Here is a 19140-nt window from a genome sequence, read left to right on the forward strand (position 1 = left end):
GGCATCTAGCGGTTAGAGGGATACTGTACACACTCTATCCTACAGTGCCTAACGACCTCCAACAAGAAAGCTAACTGGCCCAAAATGTCAACAGTGCCAAGGCTGTCTTGGACCGCATACTATGATGTGACAGACCTTGGCGATCTCGTCCACCTTATTCCCAACAGGTAGAGGAGTCACTCACTCTTTGTTGGATGGGTGGCAGGACAGGTGGAGATACTGAGTGCCAGGGAGTCTAAGCAGCTGACACAAGACCATCTTTCTGAGAAGTCCATGCCACACCTCCTCCCCCGTTCCTCCCACCCTCTGCAATGGTGAAGCACCTGTAGGAGAGGAGCCAGAGGGAAAGCCGCCCAGAACCCAGCACAGCCCTGCTCACTCTGCCCACAGTGAGCACCTCGATCCAAGGGAAGAGTACAGCTGACAGTTGCAGCTGGAAGGCAGAGGGTACCAGAAGAGACCCCTCCTCGGACTGCAGTCTTCCTGGTTCTACACTCACCAGACCTTGTGAGGGACCAAGAACGCTAATGACCAAAAGCACTGCCACCTTTCAGGGGCACCCTGGAGTTATCCCTGGGTCTTGGCCTAGGTTTGGACCACCTTGCTTTTCCCTTCCCTCTCCTTACTGATGTCTGAGGAGCAACAATTCTGGGAGACAAAAATGGAAGGAAAATGGGTGAGATCATGCTTACTGACACTAAAAAGATCTGAGCCAACATACAACCAATTCTTTACTGCCCACTCTCCTCCCCCGACACCACACTCTGGATATGACCGACGACCCACATTACCCACTAGGGTTATCCTTTCGTACCTTCTTTCCCTCAGGAACACTGAACAGATAAAGTGAAAGATATAAAGAACAGGACACTTATTATTTGGCCCATCCACAAAGAAAACATCCAGACCTTCAGCTACCTCTCTCTGCTCCACAGGGAACTCAAAACCCACCTCCCCACACTCTCCCACACTTTGGTTTGGGGTCAGGGGACATTGCAGGAGAGTCCCTAAAAGAAGGGATCTGTGGGGGTGGGATGAATTGGGAGATTGGGATTGAGATATATATACTAATATGTATAAAATGGACAACAAATAAGAACCTGCTGTGTAAAAAGGTAAATAAAATAAAATACAAAAATTCAAAAAAAAAAAAAAGAAGGGGTCTGGTTAGACCCCAGGTAGGCCACCAAGGTCAGGGAGAAGCTCCTTACCTTTGACTTTTCTTCATCGGCATCAAAGATGGAGCTCTTGGGCCAGGGAGAAGGTGGGGGCAAGATTTTATCCACTGGTAGTTTAGGGTCTTGCTTTATGATTCCTAAAACATGCAACTCATGAATATACAGATATAGGTACCCGTTGACTTCAGCAGGATCCAGTATAAAGCCCAGAAACTCCTGGTTCCTGATGTCCCACCAGGAAAACACTGTCAACGACCTTACAGAGATACACCCAGGGTATGATCAAGGCTCTGCATCCTCCCTTGGGAGAATCCATGGAACCAGTACAAACTTGGAGAGGTCAGAGCCAACTAAATCAGAGCAGAACCGGACCGTAAGGCTAGTGGTCAACGGGCCTTACACTATACAAATACTGATCGTTTTATGCAGGTATACAACCTCCCAGAGCCCAGAAATTAGTGTAGAATCCCTAATACTCCTAAAAATGTTGAGTGTATGCGACAGGGAGAAAAATAGTCCATGCTGAATCCAGGCCCCTCCCACAGAGCCCAAGAGAAAAGGAACATGGACTCCCAGCTTCTACACAGGACACACTCTGGGGCTCACAACGCAAGAGGAATAGGCTCATTCTCCAAAGGCCTCACAAAAAGAGAATGGGAGAGGCCTGATGGCCCACTGAAATCCTTCTCTCCCGACAGAAAAGCCTCACACTGCTGGGGAAAGGACACCAAACCTATTGTCCTTAGAACAGTGGTGAAAACCTACTGAGCTGGAAAAAAAAGAAAAGAAAAGCCTGTGCCCCTGGGGGAGGGGCAGCAACGTGTCCCGGCCCAGACCCGAGTCGGGATGGGACAGCATCACAAACAGGTCCCACCAAGACCAGGGACACATGCCTGCCTGAGACTGAGGCTTACTCACAGCAGAACCAGCACCACCACCACCAGGCTACGGGCACTGAGGAACAAGTAGTAAGGGTCTACTGTCAGGAAAGGCGATGGAATAAGACCCCCCCTGAGGTGTAGAGTAAGAGGAAGACCCAAACCTGAGAGTAGAGCAGATACTGAGAGAAACGCTCTAGCAAGTCAGCCTCCACCCTCAACACAAGCTAACACTAGAGGAGTCTGGAACCTGGCATAGTGAGGGTAACTACAGCAACAACCATCTCAAACCTAGCTCAACTCCCGTCAACCGGAAGGAACGGTCTACCCATTTCCAGGGATCAAAATTACTGCGTCAGCCTCTATTGTTGTATCTACTGGACACAAGATCTCCAGCTTTCACCCCAAACTAACAAAGCGTACAAAAAAGCAAGAAGGAACAACTACTGTGAAAAGGGAATGCAACATAAGTAATGGTAGTGAGACCTTGTTTCTTCAGCATCTGGTAAGCATCTCGGATCTTGATGTCTTCTGGAAACCACACCGTCCAACTGAAGAGTATTTCAATGACTCTTCCTTTAACTTTTTCTGTGGTCCAGGAGCCTAGGTACTGAAAAAGGAAAGGGAATTACAGAGCTGGAAGGGACTTGGTGAGATGGGAGGGAAGGCGGCAAGACGTAACCTTTAGAGAATGACACAGCTGTTGAGAATACGACATAAACTGGTTAGAACCGATTAGGCCCAAGATGGTGTAAGATTTGGCTTCCAGTAGACCTTGAACTTCAGTATATGCTCATTGTAATACATTAGCTAAACGACACACCCACAGGTGCCATGACCGTTCAGAGGCTGACCATAAAAGGCCAGAAAGTGAGCGATGGCCCAATTCCTGGAAATCTCTGCCCCTTCCCCAAAACAGCTGGAATAATCCTCCCACTCGTTAGCCAATGAAATCACCCAACCCATAAAAACTAACCACCCCATATTTCAGGACTGCTCTCACCTTTTGAGACATTCTACCTTTGGAATGTATATCTCTCTAAATAAATCTGTTTTCCCACTTAGTTCTCGGGGCAGAGCCACCTTGCCTGCGCACTTGTATCCCTCACAGGCGTCCTATATTAATAAATCTACTTCTTGCCTATCACTTTGCCTCTTGCTGAACTCCTTCTGTGCAGAGACATAATGAACCTGAGCTTCAGTAAGTCCTGACACCAGGTGATTGATTTTAATTAAAAGACACTGGGTTTGGGACTTCCCTGGTGGCGCAGTGGTTGAGAGTCCGCCTGCCAATGCAAGGAACACGGATTCGAGCCCTGGTCCAGGAAGATCCCACATGCCGCGGAGCAACTAATCCCATGCGCCACAACTACTGAGCCTGTGCTCGGGAGCCTGCAAGCCACAATTACTGAGCCCGCATGCCACAACTACTGGAGCCCGCACACCTAGTGCCCGTGCTCTACAACAGGAGAAGCCACCGCAATGACAAGACCGCGCACCGCAACCAAGAGTAGCCCCCGCTCGCCACAACTAGAGAAAGCTGGTGCGCAAGAACGATGACCCAATGCAGCTGAAAATAAACTAATTAATTAATAATAATGATAAAAAAAAAAAAAGACAGTGGGTTTGAGTCCCAGCCTGTGCATTCAAGTCCCAATCTGAGCTTTGGCTGGGTTCAAATCCCATCCTAGTTGTGCAGTTTCATTAGTAGACTGCCCAGCCCACACTATCACTAAAGAGATGGCCGCTGAGACCCAGAGAAGTGAGCTGCCCAAGGCTGGTAGAGCTGAGGCACAGCTAGAAGACGAATTACCTGGCACCCATTTCCAGGGCTCTTTCTGGGTTTCAAAGAATCAACCTATAAAGCCACTAAAATTAAATCCTACCATATACTGGCCTAGGTTAGAGCCACTGGGGACACTCATTATCTGACTGTGGCAAGTCTAGAATAAAAATGTATTTGGAATGAAAATAAGGTAAAGTGAAAGGAATTGCTGAAACTTAAATGTTTTGAAGAAATAAAATATATATATACATATATATGTATATATATATTTGTGTATATATATATATATATATATATATATATATATATTGACCCTTGTTCTCAGTTCCTCCTGGCACAGAATTTCAAAGACCCTAGGAATTTCCTAAGTGACAGAAACGTCTTTTGTTATTTACAATGAGCCCCCATGGACCATACCTGAGTTTCTGCTAAACACTCCTGGTGCGCACTTAGTTTCAAGGGAGGGATTGACCATGTGATTAGAGGGTTGGAACTTTCAGCCCTATCCTGACCTCCCCAAGAGGAGAGGGAGGCTGGAGACTGAGTTCAATAACATGGCCAGTGATTAAATTAATCATGCCCACATGATTCCAGATAAAAACTCCGAAACAACCAGGTCCAGAGAGCCTTCTGGTTGAACACATGGATGTGCTGGGAGGGTGGTATGCTCAGGTTCCACAGGAGAGGGCATGGAAGCTCTGCTCCCCCTTCACACCCAAGACCTTCGCCTATGTATCTCTTGCATTTACATCCTTTACAGTAAAAGAATATTAGTAAGTATAGTGCTTTCCTGTGTTCTGTGAATCTTTCTAGTGAATGACGGAACCTGGCAGAGACGGTCAGAGGAAGCTCTGAACTTGTAGTTGGTCGGGCAGAAGTGCAAGTAGCTTGGGCATCCCCGAGACTTATGACTGGTGTCTGAGGTAGGTGTAGTCTAGGTAGGACTGAGCTCCTAACCTGTAGGGTCTGTCCTAACTTTGAGTACTTATTTTCAGAAATGAATTAAATCACAGGACACCCAGCTGGTATCAGAATTGCTGGGAAGCAGCAAAGGAAGGTTCCACCAATGTTAGTTACCCGAGAATGGTGTTGCTAAGACACAGGAGAAAAGCTACAGAAGACAAGGAAAGAAGGAAACTTAAAGTTACACCCAACATGTCTTGTTATCTCTACCAGGAAACCTGTGCCCACCAGCTAGGCCCCTCTGTGCTCGCCCCTCTAGGCCACCTGTCTACAAGGCCATTTTTAAAGGGAGAATTTGAAAATGCTAACCATCAAAGGGCGGGGATCAGCTGATGACCATGACCATCATCCTACACCTTGGAGAGGAAAGCTTTCACCTCTCAGCTCTCACAAACCTGGGACAGCCTGGCAGGTTCTATCCATGAGCAGGTCTGCCTCTGGACCAAGAAGGGTGACAGGAGTTTGAAACCTGGGGTGCATGCAGAACAGTGAGCAAAGCCAAGCCCAGGGTACTCACCTTTGGGGACAACACTTTGATGAGCTCGTTCAGGAAGCGGAACTTGGCCACCTCATTGTGGAACTTCTCCCCACAGTGGTTCACACACACCTCCAGCACCTGTGCAGATACAGGACCCCCATGAGAAGGGGAAACCATTGGCTCCAGGGCTCATTTCAAACCTGGTAAGTATTTGCTGAAATCATGGCTCAAGACTGAGGACACTAAAGATTGGGAGAAAGGGTGACACTTTTAGATTAAGAAAAAAAAGAACCTGTTTGCTCTTGTTGTAACTGACAGGTTTGTGCCCAGGAAATAGCTCAGTGGGGTACTCTGAGGTCACCCCACCTTTTTTTTTTTTTAAATATTTATTTATTTATTTGGCTGTGCCAGGTCCTAGCTGTGGCTCGCGGGATGTTCGTTGCCATGTGCTGGATCTTTGTTGTGGCGTGTGGGATCTTTTAGTTGCAGCATGCGGGATCTTCTAGTTGCGGCATGTGGGATCCAGTTCCCCGACCAGGGATCGAACCCCAGCCCCCTGCATTGGGAGCGTGGAGCCCCAACCGCTGGACCACCAGGGAAGTCCCTCACCCCACCTTTTAAGGAGACCCTTTGGGCAGGTGAAAGCAGTCAGAGAATCACTTCCTTCTTTCTCCTTCGAGGCGGAAATTGGGCGTGGAATACCCAAGAACTGTTAAACTACGGGCTACCTACTGGCACTTGAGTGACAAATTGCGCCTGTAAATGTCTTCTTTGGTCCACAATCTTGTTTAACATTTCAAATCAGTCACCAATATTGAAAAATTCAGAGAATTCATGTATTTAAAAATCTAGATTCCCAGTTTCTCTTAAACAGAAGTCCTAGCAACACTGGGCCCAAACTCACGCCTGGCAACAGCCAGCAGGTCCTGCACTGTAGCCGCCCTCTTTAGACTGGGCATGGGCTCTCCAGTTCCTTGGTCCCCACCCAGCAGCTCATTCACTTATGTTACCAATCTGGCCCTGTGGGACTTGACCTTGCCAGCCCGGGTCTAAAAAGGGCGAAAAGAAATAAAGCCTTCCTTTCCTTCTCGCAAAGCGGGCTCAATACTACTCTCCAGAAACAGATCTAGAATGGGGCGATCTGAGCCCGGAACTCCCTCCAGCCTGCTTTCTCAAGGCCAGTGAAGGCGAACTTCTCAGAGCCTCTTCCCCACAGAAACGCTAGCCTCTTCCCCACAGAAACGCTAGCCTCAGGACAGGAGAGCTTAGGCTAAGGGGCAAGCCGAACTCACCGTTAAGGCATAAAGAGCTTCTTTCTCTTGTGGAGACTGGATCTTGTGGGCCAGTAGCCAAGGTGCATGGGTTGAGCTAAGGGAAAACAAAGACACCTGGACTCTGGGCGGAGAGGAACACACCAGTCTGGCTGAGCACACCCAGTAAAGTCCCCTCTCCTCCAGGAGCTCAGGTCCCAGAGCAGAGGTGGGATGTGACTGCACACGGCCAGGCATGAGCCCCTGAAGGCGGCCGACTCCCACCCACCCTTCTCATAGCTACACTTCCAGGGCACACCATCCTCTCCCCAGTCAACCCACCCCTACAACTTCCAGACCTGTGAGTAACTTGGTCGTGAGCAGCACAGACCTTGTCTGTCATATGACAACTGCTCAGTTAACACTAGAGCAGAAAATGTGATCAACCTTCTTGCTCGTTTCAAAATGAATATTCAGCAACATGGAGATAAAACATCCGGATGACTGACTCATTTCTTAAGTTCCTATCCAGATACTTTAGAAACCAAATTCAACAAAATCTTACCCCTTTTCCCCCTGCTTTTCCTTAAGAAAGACTGCATTTAAATTATGGAGAACACACTGATCTTTCACATTGCTGCGTACCCTAGCTACATTCTGTCCCTAACATTCAGAGACCTCCTCAGGAGCAGTGTTTCATAACACTATTTAAAATGTATTAAGTAGCTGCCAGTTACAAACTGACTATTTGTTTTTTAGAAAACCACATGAATTTGCTATTTCTAGAAAAATAATGTACTCAGTAGGTCACGGAGGGAGAAAAAAACGAAACAACAATCTATGCTACGTGAAACAATCCTGAGAAACAAAGGCATGCACAGTCTGAGGTGCCCCCAAAGTCAAGCACGTGTGTGAAGTCACCTTACCCACTGGGATCAGTGTTCACTTGGTCACAGAAATTCTGAATAGCTGACCAATCCTGTTCTGACATGCTTGGGTCTGTGGCTTTATCTGTCAAGGAAATAAAAAATAAAATTAAAGTATAATAAAGAGAAACAAACACCTCTCCACACCACTAGCCCCCCAAATATGACAACAGCCAAGGACTGTGACATCACCTCTAGGGGATCAGACCCAGGGAGCAGACAGCTGAAAGGGACAGGGGCCTGTACTCATCATCACTGTCAGGCACAGTGTCTGGCCCATGATACGGCCTCAGCGACTGTTTGCTGACTGAATGAACAGCTCAACTGGTTAACACGCTACTGTCCTGAAAGGGGCTCCATTCCCAGTGCAGGGGATGGCCTGTGTGCACCTTCTTCATGCCCGTGTCAGGACTCCCCCACTTTGGCCCTGCAATGAGGACGGGCTTGGGCCAGCATCTGGGCGTGGGCCAGAACCTGTAAGCTTCTTAGCCATGTGACAGGAAGACTAGAACATACAATGAAGCCCTGAGCGGCTCCCACCATATCCTCAAAGTAACAGGCCTAAATCTGAGCCTCCTTTTTCTGAAATCTCCTGACCATCCTAAGTAAGAAGCTTCTCCACATGTCAGCGGCTTATCCAGTCTGACAAGAGGACCTCCTTGTCTTCACTCCTCAAAATGCTATTTCTCTCTGCTACCATACACATGGCCAAGGAACCCAGATCTAGTCACGCTAGGGTCTCCCCCATTGGAACATTCATATTCGGATGAAATATGAGGACACGGAGCATGAAGAGCACGAGGGCACAGCCAGGAGCAGGAGATACCTGGAGAAAGAGGGATTGTCAGAAGGCCTAATGTTGAGACCATGCTCCACGGAAGGGAGGGGCAATCCTTGACTTCCTGGAATAAGGGGTTGTGTGTATCCTTCCTGGTGCTTGACGGTAGCAGCTTCCTCCTCTCCTCCCACTGCTGCTGCCAGAATCCGCAGCCAGCAACCCGACAAGGATGCCCATTCCACACGCCCCGCCCGCAGACTGAACCAGGCCACATTCTCACAAAGGAGTTGCTGAGACTGTCTTCATCCTGCCCTTTCATAACATTTCCCTTACTCCCCACTGTCCAGCCTGTCCTGGCCTACCTGGCTCTCCAGTGAAATATCTTACTGGTCCTGACAGAGAAGCTCTTTCAAGCTCTGCAAATAAGTAATTCTTATGGTCACATCTCTGACACTATTCCTCTTGCCTGAACGTCCACTTCTCTCCTCTCAAAATCCTATCCATTCTTCAAGGCCACTCTGAATTTCCGTCTCCTCCCAAAACCCTCCTCCCACTGCTCCAGCCCCTACTAATTCTCCTCCCTTCTGATCACTTAAGACTACACAGTCATCCAGAGTTTAACTTTTCCAGACAGCAGTCACATTTATGTCACACAGAAGTCATGTGCCCCACAGCTCAACAATGAGATTCAGAGGACAGGTACTCAATCCCCCATCTTCCCACCCACCAACTCCATCCTAAGTGAAAAAAGACAACAAAGGAGAGCAAAGGAATTAGATGATCAATTCCCATATGCCCCTCACCTTTTTCCTCCTCAAAGCTCTTTCCCTATGTTCCATCTCTCAAAATGCCGTTCACCTTTCGAGTCCCAATTCAAATGCCACTTCATAAAGACTTTCTTAATCTTTCTATCTCCCACCCCCACAAAACAGAAGCCATCCCTTTCTTCTCAGAAGGCCCACATCTTATCTGCTCTTTCAGGATGGGGATCTCCAGCTCCATCCCTTACTAGTTACATGTCCTTGGGCTCTCTGAGCCTCAGTTTCCTCAACTATAAAATAAGGAAAATAGTACCCTCCTCATGGGATAGCCATGAGATTTTTAAAAGACAGTGTCTAAAGTACTCAGTATAGCAGCAACCATTAAGTAATCAATAAAAGATAGCTAATCTTATAATAGTCTCTGTCTATACTTTAGTATGTACACATGACTTATTACACTTAAACTTCAAAAGTTTATTCAAAATGAAGGCAGAGGGACTTCCCTGGTGGTCCAGTGGGTCAGACTCCATGCTCCCAATGCAGGGGGCCCGGGTTCAATCCCTGGTGGGGGGACTAGATCCTGCATGCATGCCACAACTAAGAAGTCTGCATGCCGCAACTAAAGATCCCACATGCCGCAATGAAGATCCCGCATGCCGCAACTAAGACACAGCAGAGCCTAAATAAATAAATATTTTTAAAAAAAAGTTGGTAGCAACATATTCAGTAAATGTTAAAGAAAAAAACGAAGGCAGGGGCTTCCCTGGTGGCGCAGTGGTTGAGAGTCCGCCTGCTGATGCAGGGGACACGGGTTCGTGCCCCGGTCCAGGAGGATCCCACATGCCGCGGAGCGGCTGGGCCCGTGAGCCATGGCCGCTGAGCCTGCGCGTCCGGAGCCTGTGCTCCGCAACTGGAGAGGCCACAACAGTGAGAGGCCCGCGTACCGCAAAAAAAAAAAAAAAAAAAAAAAACGAAGGCAGAAGCCATATGTTTCCGTGCTTAGTACAATGCCATACCCATAGGCACAAAATAATTACTCATGAAATAAACTTAAGGCAGTGATTTCCAGAGAGTCTGATTAAGGAGTTGACTCATCTAAGATAATTCTTTACCCTTTAAGCTTCATTAAGTTTCACTTCACTACAAGGTCAATCTTGACACCTAAAAGGCATTCAGACCTCAACACTTGACTCTACGCCCTAGTGGCAGAGAAGAGCAGGCAGGACCCCAATTCACCATGCAGAATCCAGCTCTCTCCCTCCTCCCCTACTGCCAGGTCACCAGTTTTTCCAAAGAAAGGAAGGAAAAAACCTCTATAAGGTTAAATAATGTTCTAAACCCTTAACCAAGGCAAAGCAGCAAAAAGATCTATAAAGTGTAAGTTATTTTATTTGCTATATCTTATATGACAAGGATTCCCTCAAGGTTTTTCATAGCTCCCAAATAATAGCAATAATAGTAATAGCTGCCCTCCCACCCCGCTTTGTTTTTGCTGTGGGTCAGACATGATGCTGAGTGTTTTCCAAGCATCCTTTCCTGTAAACCTCAGAACAACTGAAGTTGGTACTATTACCTCACCACTGAAGAAACCTGCCCAGCCACAAAGCTAGAAAATGGCAAAAATTCAATCCCAGGTCTGCCTGATTCCAGGGCCCAAATGTTTCTCAGGGTTAAGTCTTCAGTTCCTTGGCAAAGGCAGGGCCTCTTTTGGGAACTAGCTTCCTTGACTTTCTTACCACTAAGTTATCAGCTCCCTAAGGCAGGAAGAAGGTCTGTCTCATTCACCTTCCCATCTCCAGCACCCAGAATAGTCATCAGCATGGACATCTACTAATGAATGAATGATTCATCTTTTACTATGCAGAGTCTGGCCAGTTGGCTGCACATATTGCTGACACCAGGAGATGGCTATTCCAGTTCTGAACTAACTGGATCTCTGAACACCTAATTCCATCCTGCCAAGCTATTTCAGTGGCTTTGAGCAGCTCTAGAGAAAATGACCCCCAGAGGACCAGTAGCTCTGTCTGATCAGCCCAGAGCAACGTTGTTTGACGTCTGTTTGACTCCAATTTGCCCCAAGGAGTGGCTAGGAGCCAGACAGGGCCTGGCCAGGTAAAAACTCAAAAAACCTCTACTCTGGGACTTCCCTGGTGGCACAGTGATTAAGACTCCACGCTCCCAATGCAGGGGGCCTAGGTTCCATCCCTGGTCAGGGAACTAGATCCCACATGTATGCCGCAGCTAAGAAGTCCGCATGCTGCAACAAAGTTCCCGCATGCTACAATGAAGACCCCACGTGATGCAACTAAGGAGCCTGCGAGCTGCAGCTAAGACCCAGCGCAATCAAATAAAATTAATTAATTAATTAAAAAAAAAAAAAAAACCCTGGGCTTCCCTGGTGGCGCAGTGGTTGAGAGTCCGCCTGCCGATGCAGGGGACACGGGTTCGTGCCCTGGTCTGGGAAGATCCCACATGCCGCGGAGCGGCTAGGCCCGTGAGCCATGACTGCTGAGCCTGCGCGTCCGGAGCCTGTGCTCCGCAACGGGAGAGGCCACAACAGTGAGAGGCCCGTGTACTGCAAAAAAAACACAAAAAAACACTCTACTTTGCTTCACCTATCACTGCCCCATCAAGAACGGCTATCACTGGCTTCCCTGGTGGTGCAGTGGTTAAGAATCCGCCTGCCAATGCAGGAGACACAGGCTCGAGCCCTGGTCCAGGAAGATCCCACATGCCGCGGAGCAACTAAGCCCATGCACCACAACTACTGAAGCCCGCACACCCTAGAGCCCGTGCGCTGCAACAAGAGAAGCCACCGCAATGAGAAGCCTGCGCACCGCAACGAAGAGTAGCCCCCGTTCGCTGCAACTGAGAAAGCCCACATGCTGCAACGAAGATCCAATGCAGCCATAAATAAATAAATTAATTAAATAAAATAAAAGCATTTATCTCATCACAAATGCCTTTATCATTAAAAAGAATGGCTATCCTGGGCACCAAGGTGGTTTATTTAGCTGGCACTCGGGCAGGACAAATATAGGACTACTGCCATATATTTGCGTAATAAAAGCAATGTTTGTATGCATTTCAAGTCTGCTACAGCAGGGGTCCCCAACCTCCGGGTGGACCTTACTGGGTCTCAGCCTGTAAGGAACTGGGCCACACAGCAGGGGGTGAGCAGCGGGCTAGAGAGCAAAGCCTCATCTGCCGCTCCCCCATCGCTGGCATTACCTCCTGAAGCATCCACCCACCCCCAGCCCCCCTTTACTCCCCCGTCCGTGGAAAAACCGTCTTCCACGAAACCAGTCCCTGGTGCCAAAAAGGTTGGGGACCGCTGTGCTACAGGGTGAGAGGTATTAAGAAAACAGCTGAGGGGGACTTCCCTGGTGGTCCAGTGGTTAAGACTCTGCACTTCCACCGCAGGGAAGATCCTGCATGCCATGCAGTTCAGCACGGTGCACTCACCCACCAAAAAAATTTCTTTAAAAAGAAAGATTGAAAAAAAAAAAGAGAAGAAGAAGAAGGAAAGAAAACAGCTGAGCCCTCCACCTGTGAATGAAATGATTCATCTTTTTTTGGCCATGCTGTGGGTTTGTGGGATCTTAGTTCCCCGACCAGGGATCGAACCCTGGCCACAGCAATGAGAGCACTGAGTCCCAACCCCGGGACCATCAGGGAATCCCCTGAAATGGTTCATCTAACAGTGACTAATTCAAAAGTCAAATCATCTCACGTCAGCTGCCACCCAACCACCAGGGTCATGACCCTGGCGCTAGAGCAGCCTGTGCTAGTAAAGGGAGCCCTGAGGCTGTGGGGAGCACTCACTTTGAGAACACTTAGAACTCAGCCCCGTAGCAGTGCTCACTGCATGGGGGAATCCTACATGGGGTACACATCGACCCCTATATCCAGCAATCATTCAATTAAGCACACGCTGAAAGCCCAAGCAAGACCCGCCACAGGAATGATCTACACTTGGGCTCCAAGATAACCCTTGAGAAGCTGGGAGAGTATAAATAGAGCCACTCCCATCCCCAAAGGAGGCATGAAAGCGAGGCTAGGGGACAGGACTTTTCACCTGGGAGTAGGTCCGAGTGGAAGAAGAGAGAGATTTACTGAGCAGCCTGCCTTACCTTTACTTAAGCTACTGCCTCCTTGGCAGCACTACCAGAGCTAGAGACCAGGAGGCCCCAGGGCTGCTGTTAATAGCACAAGACTCTCAGCAACCCGAAGTGTCCACTAACAAGGAACTGGTTAAACAGAGCATAGCACCCCAAGGAATGGGGCACACGAGGCGTTTCATTAACAAGAACGAGGCAGCTCTAAATGCAGTCATTGGAACAATGCCCAAAATAAACTAAGTGGGGTAAGAAAAGCTGCAAAATGCCCAGAAACTGCTACTTTTGTTTCTTTTTTTCATTCTTGAGACGTTTATTAAAATAATACATTCAGGGGAAAAAAATCAATACAATTGTATACATCATTACTGAAAACTGTATACCATCATACAAGAAAGGATTTTATTTTGGGAAATCGATTCCTAATTTATGGCAAGTTTTACTTTCAGAAATAAAACCACAAAACAACACAATCTAATTCAATCTTAAAGGCTGGCATGCTGAGCAAGGAATGTTCTTATTCTTTGTAGGAGCTCCTTCTTTACACCGTCAGGTACCAGGGCTCTGCCTTTCGGTGTGACTTCAGCTACCAAGTCATCAACAGTAACGTGTTCTAGTCCTTTTTCTTTTCTTCTTTTTTTTTTTTTTTTCTTTTTGCAGTACGCAGGCCTCTCACCGTTGTGGCCTCCCCCGCTCATGGGCCCAGCCGCTCTGTGGCATGTGGGATCCTCCCAGACCGGGGCACGAACCCGTGTCCCCTGCATCGGCAGGCGGACTCTCAACCACTGCGCCACCAGGGAAGCCCTAGTCCTTTTTCTTTAATTACCTCTTTACAGTGTGCCTTCAACTGATCCTTCCAGGCACATTCAATTAATTTGGCTCTCAGCAACTCTTTGAGGCGTTCTCTTTCTCCAGTTTCTATCAACTTTTGGTTAATGGCTGCTCTCATCTGCGCATCTTTGTTCATCTTGCTAACCACACTCTTCAGCTGCCTGGACCTAGACCCTCAGTAGCTTGCGCACCAAAGCACACAGAAAGCTAGCACACCTGCTACTTGTATTTTTAAAGCATGAACTTCTGCTGAAACAGCTTCCTAGGTCTGACGTTTTTCTTTTCTTTTTTGGTAACACAACATGAGTTACTCTCTGCCACTCCCAACTAAGAAGACTAATGATAATAATAGCCAACACTGTGTGCCAGGCAGTATCCTGAGCGCTTCACATGTACTAACTCCTCTTAAGCCCTGAGACGGACATGGTATTTTACATTCCGATCTTAGAGGCACAGCTGCCTTGCCTGCTGAGGTAAGACCTGCCAGTGAGCTGAGCTCGGCAGTCCCCAGACCCCCCCAGAGTGACTTCCTTCTCCATCCAGTCCAGACTCACGGTGCTTTCCTTCAACGACACTCCTGTCCTTGCCCCACCACCAGCCCTTCTACCCCTTGTCCTCCCACGTACCACCTCCACTGCGCCCCAGCCCCCCAGAAGTCTGGTTTACACAGTTCACTTTCTCTGCCCTATGGAGGGGCGGGGGCGGGGAGGGGCAAGTCCCACAACCACGAAGATTACAAGATACATTTCTGCAGTCCACTCCACACTCCAGAGCCCAGACTCAGAGGATCTCAGGCGGGGAGGGGAGAGGTGAGTCTGCCCTCTCTGCCAGGGCACATCTGGTAACGTCTGGAGGCATTTTTGGTTGTCGAGACTGGGGAGTGGGTGTGTGCTGTTGGTACAGGTTCTAGCCCTACCTGAACAACTGGAAGATCTCACAACTCTGGGACCACACTGGCTGGCCTAAAACAGCTGGAGCTTCAGGACCCCCTCCTTGAGCAGCCAAGGTTCCCTTTTTCTCCCCCACCTGTGTCGGCCGCTAGCTGGCCTCTAACTCGGCCCACTTGATTTTGCAACTCCACTGCCTCCTAGTCAACCACCTTCTGTCCCCACCATTTAGCACTAAGGTATTTCAGTAACCTTTTAGTCGCCAAATTCGAAGTTCCCCCTCCTCCTTCCTCCTCCTACTCTCTCTCTCAGCAGCAAAACCACCTACCAACTACATCCACCTGCAGCTCCCCACCGTCCAAGCTTCCCCCTCCACGCCCAGCCTGTAGCCTCCGCCTTCTGTCTCCAGGCTGCTTTCCCCACCTGCTTCATCCATGTTGAGATTCTCCATGCTCCATCTGCAAACCTCTACTCTTCCTAACGGGCACAGCCTCCCTGAACAAGCTCACTGCCAATGAACTGAAGGTCCCAAGTTGACCTCCAGCTCTTACCCTCTCTGGAGCCAACCAACTGCCCAGAGAGGTTCTCTTTGTGCCACAAGCACCTCAAACTCCACAAGTCAACAAGTGAGATATCTGTAACCAACCAGTTACCTGAGCCTGAAACCTGGGATCCATCCTAAACGCCTCCTGGTCTCTGGCCTCTATTCTAATGCATCGAACCTGCTGATTGTACTAGCTAATTATTTCTACTCTCCATCCCAATACCTTTGTCCTATTTCACCCCCGACACACTACCAGAAGAGCTTTTCATCTACTCTCTCTGCCTGAACTCCCCAATCCCTATCCAATTCGGCTCTTCTCATGGCTGCAGGTGATGCTTTTAACAAGTGTACTTGATCAGAGTCCCAGGCTGAAAACGCCAACATCCTCTCCCCTACTGCATCAGGGATAAACTGAACTCCTTGCTGCAACATACAAGACCCTTGAAGATCTCACCCCAATTAGCAGTGCAGCCTCTTTATGCTTTGCACTCCTGCAGTAATGACCTCCTTCTTCCCAGAATGCTCCACACCCTCCTGTTCCCCCAGCTTTTGCACATGCAGTTTCCTGCATCTGAAACGCTGTCGCCTCCATTGTCCACTCAAATGCTATGTCCCCTGAGACAATGCCCAGGTAAACAAACCCAACTCCCACCACCGCACTTTAAACCCGGCTCCCTCCCAATCTTCAGTTAATGTAACAAAGTGCTGTTATTGTCGGCTTGTACCACCCACTTAAAAATGTCTTTGTGAGCAAGGACCCTGTGTTACGCATCTCAGTACTCCCAGCACCCAGCAGAGCCCAATACAAGGAGCATATGCTTTATTCTCTTGGAATTTCGAGTCCCCACCGGTAACGTAGGAACAAAAACGACTCTTAACGACTGCCGTGAGTCTTCCAGGAGACAATACACATAAGAAACCCGGCCACAACCAACATGCACAAGAGGTGTAAAGGGCTTGTTTTGACATTAAAGTCGGCAGCCAGAGACAGCTCCTTCCCAGAGGATGGGTATGTTGCACAACTGAGGAAGTCGAAAGGTCCCCATCTGTAAAACGAGGTTAAAAACAGAAGCTGTCTCTTGGGGTCGTAATGAGGATTAACAGTGGCTGAAATGCTTTTCAGCACAGTGCTTGGCATAAAAGCAAAGCTCAATAAACCTTAGCCATTATGTTGTTAACAGTGTTTATGCACCGCGACTGGGGGAGGTTGGGAGGAGGAGGGGGAGCAGGGCGCCCAGCCTCGGGTTCGCAGCCCTGGCGGATTCCTGGGACTCCTCTCGGGGCCTCCCCGCGGCGATCCTCCCACCCGCGCCGGGCCCAGCCCGCCTCCCCGGGCGCCGGCCTCCCCGCGGCCACCTGTCCGGCCGCCGGTCTCAGAAGAAAGGCCCAGGGAGGCGGGAAGCCAGGCCTCACGTGGGGCGCTGGGCCCGCGCCGAGGGGCGGCCCTGGCTACTCACTGAGCCACAGCTCCAGCGCCGCCGCCGGCCCCGGGGGCCCCTCGGCCGACTCGGCCCCCGCCGCGGCCCCGGCCCCCGCCGCCACCGCCGTCGCCGTCGCCGCCATAGGCCCAGCCCCGCAGCCGAGGCCGCGGCCGCCCCTGCCCTTCAGCCGCCGGCGTCTGGAGTGTTCCTGGGCTGCCGACGCGGCAGGCGAGGGTCGGCACGTGATGGGACGGGGCCTGTGGCGCCTCGCCCACACACCAGGCCCCGCCTCCGCGCAGGCCCCGGCCCGGGGGTGCCGCCTCCCCGACAGCCCTCCTCCACGCGCGGGTCGGGCTCGCGGACTGGTCTTGCAGACCCGCAGCCAGGTCAAAGTTGGTCAAGCCGACCTCGCAAGGCCTGCCAGATGAACTAGAGGACGCCCCGTTAAATTTGAGTCTCAGGTAACGAATTCTTCTAGCATTTTTATTCCGGACGGTCTTTATGGACCATCACCTCCTTCCATACTTTGCTTTATTTTCTCCGTAACACATTACACCATGAGCGTACTAGATATTTACTTACTGTGTCAAAGGGTAATTGCCCCCCCAAAAAAGTCATGGTTCTCATGAATTGTAAAATGAACGCGTGTTAAATATTTTAACTCTAATTAAACGAGAGAACCAAGCGGATGTCATAATCCGTTCAAAAGGTAAGTCAGAAAAAGGGCAAGTTTATACAGAATAAACGAATGTTGGAACAGATGTGCAGGTGGACACAAAACTAGCTCAGAATTAATTTGCATTTTTAAATTTTTATTATTATTATTATTTTGGCCACGCCATGGGGCTTGCGGGATTTTAGTTCCCCGACCAGGGAAGCACGGAGTCCTAACCACTGGACCGCCAGAGAATTCCCCAATTTGCCTGTTTACAGGCAAGAATTATTTGCGTTGCTCTCAGTTATCTACAGCTAAGAGTGTAAGACATCTCTGAGGCAGTGCAAGGAAGGATAGGAACTGGAAAGGTGTGCTCTCTAGACAACGTGTAATTTTCCTTGGAAGCACACATTCTCTATACTCAATTGCCTGCTTCACCCCACTAATATAAGCAGGAATTTTGTACACTTTTATGTCCCCAATACCTAGGGTAGTGCCTGGCACACCAGTGCCAATACGTATTTGTTGAATGGCCAGATGAACAGTGGAAGCAGTAAGAGGTAGCTACAGGATTTTAGGTCCCATCCCTACCCCAAATAAACACACGGTCTAAGTTTAAATGTACATTTGCTGTGCTATTTCAGCTGCAAAATAAGTCCAGACACACATCTCCATCTGACAGATTGCTGCCTTCTATTTGGAAGTTATCCGACTGAACTCCTCCCTGTGTGCCAGGTTCTTTTACAGTTGTTACCTGTCTTAGTAAACTTGGGCTGCTATAAAAAATACCACAGACTGGTTGGCCTAAACAACAGACATTTCTCACTGGAGGCTGGGAAGTCCAAGATCAAGGTGCTGCTGATGGGTTCCTGGTGACAACCTGCTTCCAGGTTTGCAGAGGGCTTTCCTGCTGTGTGTTCACAGGGTGGAGAGAGAGAGATCTCTGATATCTTCCTCTTATCGGGGGACTAATCCCATCCTGAGGGCCCCACCCTCAGCACCACATCTAAACCTAATTACCTGCCACAGCCCTACCTCAAATACCATCACATGGAGATAAGCGCTTCAGAGTGTGAATTTGAATTTTAAGGGGACACGTTCAGTCTGTAACATTATTCATGTTTGGGAAATTTTGTATGAAATCAGTGAAAACTAAGCATTGTTTACAGCAGCCCTTCTGTGTTATCTGATTTTGGTTCCTTGAGAATTATTTTACCTCTCTGTAAACTGTAAATAACTGAAAGCAATGGAAAATTATTCTTGTCTATAGACATGCAAATGATTCTGTCCCAGGAAGACACACACAAAAAAAACAACAAAAACCAGCAACAGAAATTGGGTAAATAACCAGACATTGGACTTTGTTTTTTTGAATTTTTGAATTTTATTTTATTTTTTATTTATTTATTTTTTTCAGTACATGGGCTTCTCACTGCTGTGGCCTCTCCCATTGCGGAGCACAGGCTCCGGACGTGCAGGCTCAGCAGTCATGGCTCACGGGCCCAGCCACTCTGCGGCATGTGGGATCTTCCCGGACCGGGGTACGAACCCGTGTTCCCTGCATCGGCAGGTGTACTCTCAACCACCGTGCCACCAGGGAAGCCCTGAATTTTGTTTTTTTATACAGCAGGTTCTTATTAGTTATCCATTTAATACATATTAGTGTAGATATGTCAATCCCAATCT

General features: G+C 48.8%; 1 protein-coding gene across 3 annotated transcripts in view; it reads right to left on the reverse strand.

Annotated features, from left to right (window-relative positions):
* GGA2 (golgi associated, gamma adaptin ear containing, ARF binding protein 2) overlaps positions 1–17098 on the reverse strand; it is a 31571-nt gene extending 14473 nt beyond the window's left edge. For 2 of the 3 annotated variants that reach the window (XM_079944340.1, XM_079944341.1), the window contains exons 1-6: positions 16836–17098; positions 7460–7544; positions 6576–6651; positions 5323–5421; positions 2543–2666; positions 1212–1315 (exon numbers count right to left, since the gene is read on the reverse strand). In XM_079944340.1, coding sequence (XP_079800466.1) covers positions 1212–1315; positions 2543–2666; positions 5323–5421; positions 6576–6651; positions 7460–7544; positions 16836–16941 — 594 coding nt within the window. In that variant the 5' untranslated portion in view covers positions 16942–17098. Of the gene's footprint in view, positions 1–1211; positions 1316–2542; positions 2667–5322; positions 5422–6575; positions 6652–7459; positions 7545–16734 lie in introns of all 3 variants that reach the window. The other variant, XM_079944342.1, reaches the window with a different exon arrangement.
* Positions 17099–19140: the final 2042 nt, after the last annotated feature.

Source organism: Stenella coeruleoalba, assembly GCF_951394435.1.
Source record: "Stenella coeruleoalba genome assembly, chromosome: 15".
Classification (NCBI taxonomy): domain Eukaryota; kingdom Metazoa; phylum Chordata; class Mammalia; order Artiodactyla; family Delphinidae; genus Stenella; species Stenella coeruleoalba.